The sequence below is a fragment of the Anser brachyrhynchus genome (assembly GCF_964034855.1).
Source record: "Anser brachyrhynchus genome assembly, chromosome: 12".
Taxonomy (NCBI): Eukaryota; Metazoa; Chordata; class Aves; order Anseriformes; family Anatidae; genus Anser; species Anser brachyrhynchus.
Window position 1 is genome coordinate 9,978,614 of NC_137707.1, and position 8,351 is coordinate 9,986,964.

At 43.6% G+C, this 8,351-nt stretch overlaps 1 protein-coding gene across 1 annotated transcript; it reads right to left on the reverse strand.

Moving 5' to 3' along the window:
* Positions 1–3,395: 3,395 nt before the first annotated feature.
* RRAD (RRAD, Ras related glycolysis inhibitor and calcium channel regulator) lies at positions 3,396–7,109 on the reverse strand. Its single transcript, XM_080551996.1, has 4 exons — positions 6,606–7,109; positions 6,413–6,486; positions 5,684–5,888; positions 3,396–4,312 (listed from the first exon to the last, which is right to left on the reverse strand). The coding sequence occupies exons 1-4, from the start codon at positions 6,958–6,960 to the stop codon at positions 4,035–4,037; spliced, it is 912 nt and encodes a 303-aa protein (XP_080408122.1). The 5' UTR covers positions 6,961–7,109; the 3' UTR covers positions 3,396–4,034.
* Positions 7,110–8,351: the final 1,242 nt, after the last annotated feature.

The following is an 8,351-nucleotide window of genomic DNA, read 5'->3' on the forward strand; positions in this document are numbered from 1 at the left end:
AAAGGCAGTTGACATCATTTACAAATTCAAATTTTAGACATGAATAACTTAAGCAGTATTGCTCTAATTAAGTATTCATTAGACATGAATAACTTAAGCAGGAATAACTTAAGCAGGTGTTCCTTCATTTAAAGAGGGAGTCAAATTGTCCATTGGAATGCTAGAGTTCATATGTATAAATTAAATGGCAGTCCTGGAGTGCACGAACATCACCTTGCACTGCATATGCAGATTTTGAGAGGTCTCTGTGATGTACATGCAATTAATCTGTACATTGTCCCCAGACAAAATTAAGAGAACGAAAGCAAAATTCAGCATAAGTACTATCCCACTTGTTTTAAACTACCTCTTAGCAATCTTTTATCAAACACTGAATTCTTAATCACTGTCAGCTCATTATGCTTTCCTCTTCAGTAAAGAACAGTCATGTTATGCAATGTTACTATGTAGATCCTGGCCTGTTTTGTAGCCCTATTTTGAGAAAATACATCTGAGTAAAACTACATTTTTGGTGATGCTAACTCTTCCCCCGGCAGTTAACATTTCATCTATATTTATAGGACTTGACTTTACGCTTTGCATTTTTGGCAGATGGAGGAATGATTTTCTTCACATTTTTCATACCATGAAGAATTTACAGGATCTAGTTTAGCAATAGCAAGCAGAGGAGTCTTTGATTTGTTTACCTAACATATGTGTTGCGCATAAATGGCGATGTCCTTCCACTGTAGAGGATAATAATTAGAGCTGTTCCAAATGGACTCATGCCAACACAAAATCCACCACCACAATTAGCAGTAACAGGAACTTCAGCTGGCAGTAGCAGTGAAGGCAATAAAGATTAAATGACGGTGTGAACTGTCCTTATGAATTAAAACTGATGTATATTGGCAAAAAAATAAGAAAACTGACACCACTGTAACCCATAGCACTCTGCTCCGGTAATAATGAGAGAAAATAATGTTGCCTGGGGCTACTGGTATATTTCACATGACATAGATTCACCACCATCAGTGGCAAGAATCTGAGTATCATTTCCAATAAAACTTGTCAAATTACAAAAACCTATAGGTGACCTTCAAATGCTTGAAAGTACAAATAACCTTTTGAAGAATGTTGATTTTTGGAGGCACTTGACAGATAGATGTCTGTTACTGTTGCATATGTACTTTCAAAATATATGCTTGGAAATTCTACTAAATAACATCCAAGAAATTAATATTTTTCTGGATAGAAAGTCTTCCAGGAGCTACAAAATCTCTGCAAAATAGCATTCATGGTAATACTTCTGTGGCATAGAATATGATACTGGTCTAGAGAAGGTTACTATCAAAGCTTCAGTAACAATGAACCCTGTCCCTATTGATAAATGATGGCTGAATTATGTTAATTATTGTGAAAACGAATGAAAAAATAAGTATGAATACTTGAATACGTGTTTTATTATACAATATTAACCAGCAGAACACAGTATAGATGAGTCTAAGCTTCTTTTGAGGGATTCACAGTTTATTGTCTCACAGTGACCCGTATGACATACTTGTAAAACAAATTATTTTCCACAGTTTATGTTAACGACTATCAATGAAGTAGAACACCTCAGGAATATTTTTTTATTCTTTAGAGTTGTCCTAACCTAATCTTCTGAATTCACAAACACAGTAGAATGTCTGATTTGTAGGTCAGAGTATGCGAAAAAGTACAGCTGTTAACCATGACCTTGAAGAGGTCATGCAGCCATGTTGCGGCATTGAGAGAAACACATCCTTGTAACACTTCACACTTTGTGAAAAGCCTTATCTTAAACTCAGGGTTTGCATCACATTCCTTGTATTTATCATGGGCAGAATTAAATCTTGCTGGTCAATCAAATGTCAGTCCTCTCCCAGTCATTCTGAAAGCACAGGACAACCAAAAGCAAAAGCTTTGCAAGCACACAGGGAGCAACGTCTAGTTTTGTTGGTAACTTTAATATAAGCATAAATAGGTATGTGCCAGATTTATGCACATGAATTTAGACACTTTTGCTTTATGGTTTTCAGGACTATGGTAATTTCTTAGCTGTTGACACTTAAAGACTTCGATGTAAATAGACATCTACTGTCATGCTCTTGACATGGTTAGACATTCCAGGAATGGTTTGCCATAATAGTTTGCCAGGAAGCAAAGCTGGTGACAAAAGGCAAATCCAATGGAAATGTATTATCAGGTAAATGTAAGTTTTGGCAGCAGGACAGAGTTACTCACTTTAGACCTCACTCAGGACAAAAAATAAACACCTTTCTTCATAAGAAAACCTATGTGACCTGTTAGCAGCAACATATGCTAAACTTAACAGCTGCACCAGCAACAGAGTAGGAGACAGTAATTCTGCAGATCCCAAGCAGAGATATACAAACCAGATATTGTTTCCCACGGTACGAACTGTTCCCTGATGAGTGCCCAAAGACCGGGCTAACCTCATGGAGAGTTGTTTGTTCAAGCTCAGGGAAGCACTGTAAGGTGTAACCACTGATGCACTTTTTCTGCTGTATGGGAAAGGTCAGCTATAAAATCACATACAGATCTCCAAAGCAGTGAGAACAATCTCTCTAAATAACTGGACTCAGCCCTGGGCAGAAAAAGCCAGAATGTATAGTTCAGATAATTTATGGAAGAATTTAAAAATAACGTATCCTATGTAGAGGAACTACTAAAGCATATGCAGCCAGCCCAAATTATTTACTGAGGCATGACTGCTTTTTAAATTAATGAGTAGCAAAAAGGTAAAAAAAATCATGGAAACACATTAATTATAACATGATAAAATGAACACAAAAACAGTAATAACACTGAAGGCCACAACACACCATAGCTGGAGCCTGTAACTCTTTCAAACAGCCTTGCCATGCTGGTTTGAACGTCTTCAAGCCATTGAAAGTTATTTACAGGCTTGTGAGTAGACAAGAAAATTATACTTCTCCCAGAAAGGAAAAACAAAACAAAACCTACAAACAGTCACTACCACCACCAACAACAGAAAAAACACATTTGTTCAGTGGCTGTCACACAGAGAAAATGTAAGAAGTTGAACACTACGGGTTTCAATTAATCAGTGTGGAAACACATCTATCTAACTATAGGCATTATTTAGAGGTCTGTTTCTGCTGGAGCTGACAAGAGAAGCAGGTTGAAGATGAACAGTAACATTAAGGTACTCCTTCCTGATATGAGCTGCTGTGATAAGGTATTAATGAAAGCAGGATTTACTTAAAGAAACAGTCTACTGAAGAACTGGACACAAAGTATGCCCGATTCATCTCATTCCTGAACTGTCGTGTGTAACTCAGTTGAAGTCCGTACATAATGTTCTGTACAGTTGAAAGAAGGTCAATATAAAAATATTGCTCTCAGTCTTTATCCAAACTATCAGAAAAGCACAGTTTATTATAACAGTAAATAATACTTTATTATAAAATCTGCATGTAAACAAGTAACAAATTAATTGAATAACATTTAATGGAAGTGCAAATTAACTTCATAAAATGACATCTGTTCTGTATTTAACTATATATATAAATTTTACTCCCATTCTAATGTGGTTCTACTCCCCCCACCCCATATTTAAGTTTAAAAAGATTTATCTTTGCTTGCTTTATACTAAAAAGAGTGTACGAGCCTGCGTACAAATTTAAGTTTTGCTCTGCAAACGAGACAAGTCTATGGTGATACTTATCATCATCTTTTCTTATATTTGCATCTCTGTTATCCACAGGACAAGAGGATATATAATATATGTACATAATGAAAGTGTGGGCATGTCAAGCCACTTATTTAAAGTTAGTTCATTTACTTGTACGCATTGAAACTTTAGCCATTTATCAATGAAGTAGACATTGTAACGTAAGTTCTGGACTTGCTTGTGCACCTTAAGGCATTAACGAGAGTCTCAATGATAACTCATTCTTGTTATCACCATGAGGATCATCCATACACTTCAACAGTCAAATGCTTGTTCACCTCCCGTGTGCAACATCCGTCCTCGCTGATAGCTTCTAAAGCACAGATAAGTCATGGCAAGACTTTGATTTTGCTTTGAAAGCCATCTTCTTATTGTTCTTTGCCACAATTCTCCCAAGGAATCGCTTGGCCTTTTTGCCTATGCTTTCTCTTCTTTTTGTGTTGGCCATTCTTCTAGCATTGTCTTCTTTACTGTCTTTGCGAAGTCTAATTTGCCGAACAATACCTTCAAACAGATCCTTGACGTTATGATGAAGAGCAGCTGAGGTCTCAATGAACTTGCAGTCAAACACAACAGCACAGGCCCGTCCCTCTGGATGGAAAGAGAAAAAGAGAGATGAGTGGAGACTGACATTTTCTCTTTAATACATAGTGGCAAGAAAAAAGAAAAGGTTTGACTTAATTAAAGTGCCTTCAACATCACAAAAGAACTTTGTTACATAGTAGGAAGAGTGTATATTTGCACTCATTGTTTTGCTGTAGTGTGGTCAAAAGTCTCACATGACCAGTGGTACTGAATATAAGACAATAGTAATCCTATAGGCAGACCAGCCCAGTATCATTTAAGGTCTAAAGCTGATATAAGAGAGGTACTTGGATGCATGCTTGCTGTCTAATAGGAAAGATAGTGAGGTACAGAAACTAGTTCCTATTTCTTCTGGAAGTTGTTGAGCAATTGTGCACCTCAGCCTTGCTATAGGAAGTGAGTTTTCCATACCAGCTACAGTTGAAGCTGGCAGTCCAAAAGGTCATTAAACAGATTACATTGGAGGTCATGAAGCTGTAGACCACTGGATTTGATTAGGACTGCCTTCAGAATAGGTGATGCTCTGTTTCCAGTGTTCCAGAGGTAAGCATGCAGCTCTGGAACATTGCTGCAGTGCAAGTTTCCATGTACACCTTGTGGTGAATAATGGCAAAGGTTTAAACCTGAGCAAAATAATGACACCTCTAGGATGGGTGAACCATGCACTGCCACAAGCCTGAAAAGAATTATAATCTCCTGATCGACTCCAGTCAGTTCCCTGTACAAGCATCTAACACAGGAATCATGCCATAACCAGGCAGCAATAATACATTCATCATCATCTGTACTCTAGTTATGGAAATGCACCCTGGAACTAACTGAGAAAGTTCTCACTGGCCTCAGCTGTGGAACACATACAAGAAGACTTTGTGTGAGCCTGGTCCTTCCATCCTTCTAGCTCACCACAAATGTGATGGAATCTCTTCCAGGAAAAAAAAAAAAAAAAAAAAAAGGAAGAAAAAAAAGATTGTACAGTTGCTGCGGGATCACCATTTTCACAGACTGCCTGGGTTCTGATGTGACACTCCTGTCCCTTAAAAAACCATAGCTCAGGGTATCAAACCTCGAGACTAGCAAGTGCTGCTGCATGCTTAACATCCAGCTAAACCCTACACACAGCAATGTGCTAAAGCTGAAGCATTGTCTCTTGCGGTGCAGTTCAGCACATAGCTCTATGCACAGCCACAGATCTTCCCCCACTGCCATCTCCACTGCTGTTCGTGGTACAGAGCCCCCCCTCAGTGTGAACCAGCTGGCTAGATTTCTCTGGGGTGCCTCCAATCACATTTTTCTCCATCAAACCTGAACCAATTCTATTGATCATGATCCTCTGCTACTAATTTAGACAGTACTGTATAAATGAACAGTAACTCTTACCATCAACTGAGACTTCCCGGGACCTGACCAGGTCACTCTTATTGCCCACGAGAATAATAGGAATGTCTTCCGTTTGCCTTGCTCTTCTTAGCTGGATCCTTAGTTCAGAGGCCTTTTCAAAACTAACTTTGTCAGTCACTGAGTATACGATAATATAGGCATCTCCCATTTTCATACAGTGGTTCTGAAGCCATTGGCTGTCATCCTAAAACAAAGGATAAGAAACAGATTTATTCCATTGAAAAAGCTATTCAACACTGTCTAACTAATTATTTAAGTACTGTAAACATCTTAAAGATATTCTTCTTAGCTTTGTAATAAAGAGGCAGCAAAAGTAAGCAACCTCCCAGAAGGTTTCTTAAGATTTTCTCATTTAAAATATATTACAGAACAAAATCATCGTGTTTCCAGAAATTGTATCGGGTCTGCACTGCTCAGATTGTTAATCTCTCGTTTTGCACGAATTTCCTGGGCTGCTAATGTAAGCTGCTGCTTACTGCAAGCATTAAGGGATTCGCTGTCTGAGCCTATGCAGGTTTTTTAATTGCCTGTCTAGCTACAACAAATTGATTGCAAGAGAGGATAAAGCAGCATGCTCTCTGATTTCGTAACGCCGCTTTGTAGGAACGTTACGGTGTGACCACAAACAGCCAGACACCTGGACACGGCCGTTTTGGAGCGAAGCCCCGCGCAGCCCGCAAGGAAAAGGCACGTTCAGTCGCTCCGTACCTGCTCCCAGATATCGAACACGACCAGAGACGCTTCTTCCCCGTCGACCACAATCGATCTGTCGTACGTGTTGCCTGGGGAGGGAAAAACAGCGTTAGGGAAAAACAGCGTTGGGGAAACGGGCGGCGAGCGGCCGCTCCCCGGGCACCCCGCGCCCCCAGCCCCGGCCCCGGGGGGGACCCCGCGCCCTCACCGGCCTCCTCCGCCTCCGCGCAGTCCTCGACGCCGCCGAAGATGCGGGCCAGGCTGGTCTTGCCGACGCCGTGCTCGCCCAGCAGGATCACCTTATAGAGCCGCCCGTCCGAGTCGCTGCCCGAGGAGATGACGGAGTCGGAGGAGTCGGACGCCCAGCTCTCCCGGTGCGCCTCGCCGGGGCTGTACGAGGTGCAGCGCACCAGGCCGGAGAGCTCGTCGTGCGGCAGGGCGGCCCGCAGGTCCCGCTCGTCCACCGGCATGCTGCGGCGGTGCAGGTGCTGGTGCGCCGCGAAGGGCATGCTGCCGCGCCGCTTCTCCAGCGAGCGGAGCTTGGCGCCGCGGTTCAGGGTCATGGGGGCGCCGGGTTGCTGAGAGGAGCCGCCCCGCTCGTCCCTCGACGTGCTCCCGAGGGAGAGAGAGGAGAGCCGGGCTTCCCCGCCGCCACAGCCCGCTGCCGGCGCTGCCGCCGCCTCGCCGCTATTTATGGCCCGGCCCGGCCCGGCCCCGCCGTGACGCGCGGCTCCCTCACAGCACGCCCGGGGGCTGCCTCACCCGCCCACGGCGGCTCCGCGCCGCTCGGCTCGGCACGGCTCGGCACGGCTCGGCACGGAGCCCCAGCGGAGCTGGAGCGGTGCGGAGGCGGCTGGGGGTGGGAGATGCCGGCCCTGGAGGGCCGCGCTGTGAGGGGGGGGCAGGTGTGCCCCGGGTGTCGTGTCCCCCCCGCCCCCCTCGACTCCCCATTTCTGAGGCTGCACCGCGTGGGATGGGTTCAGTGGGTGATGTTGGGGGGGGCAGATGATCTTGGAGGTCTTTTCCAACCGTAATCAGGCTGCGAGCCTATGAAATTGCAAACGGGGCTGGCCGTGAGCCCTGCCAGGCGGCTTTCCTCAGCTCCTCACGCTCCGTGGCATCGCCCGGGAGCGGTTCTGCTGCCTACAGCAGCCTTGGGAAACATATCTGCGAATTGGCAGTGTTTGCACGGCATCCTGCTGGCGTTACTTAACGCTCAGCAGCGGGGATGGGAAGAGCGCCCCTTCTAGGTGCAGTACAAACCTTGCTGCACGCTGCTAACGGTTGCAGAGGGCAACACAAAACACAAAGGTCAAATTCTTCCCTTCATTTCACCTGAGCAGCGAAGTGAGACAGTGAAAGTTTTATCTCTTAAGTGGCACAGTCATTACCGTGTGATCAAGTGAAGAAACGACTAACCAGATAACTATACTTGTGTCCCGAATGGCTCACCCCAGCATCACGCATACCGGTTATTATTTACCTAGCAACCCAAACATGTTAGGCATTTCACAGCCAAAATAACCCTGGCTCCTGCTCCCAAAAGATTACAGCCTGGTCACTGTGGGGAAATCCCCGTGACCTTGTGCAGGGACTACTGTCATCAAATTGGTGAGTTTAAGGGTTTGTAAATCAGCTGCTGCAATAAGGCTAAAGAAGGCAAGAAATAAGGAGTTGGTGGAGATTAAGATGTAGACACAGGGAATAAGGTAAAGGAAAGAAAGGAACCTGTGGGGTTGGGCTGTGCAGTTGCGCAGCCAACAAAATACAGCGCAATGGCTCAGAAGCATCTTTTTCTTATAACATGTTAAATTTCTGAGGCTAATTAACTGCGACAAAGATAAATATGGAAAATACTGTAAAGAGGCTGACCACAGGGAATGGATTTTTTTTTTTCCTATGAATTCAAGTGAATATTTAATTTTCAGAAGCTAATGCTGCAGTCCATGTTCTG

What these genes read in the sequence shown, in the direction of transcription:
- RRAD (XM_080551996.1), bottom strand. Translation starts at nt 6,960, where the DNA reads ATGACCCTGAACCGCGGCGCCAAGCTCCGCTCGCTGGAGAAGCGGCGC. An exon ending in CGCGGAGGCGGAGGAGGCCG is followed by an intron (nt 6,487 to 6,605) that starts GTGAGGGCGCGG and finishes TTCCCTCCCCAG; the next exon opens with GCAACACGTACGACAGATCG. An exon ending in TGTTCGATATCTGGGAGCAG is followed by an intron (nt 5,889 to 6,412) that starts GTACGGAGCGAC and finishes CCTTTGTTTTAG; the next exon opens with GATGACAGCCAATGGCTTCA.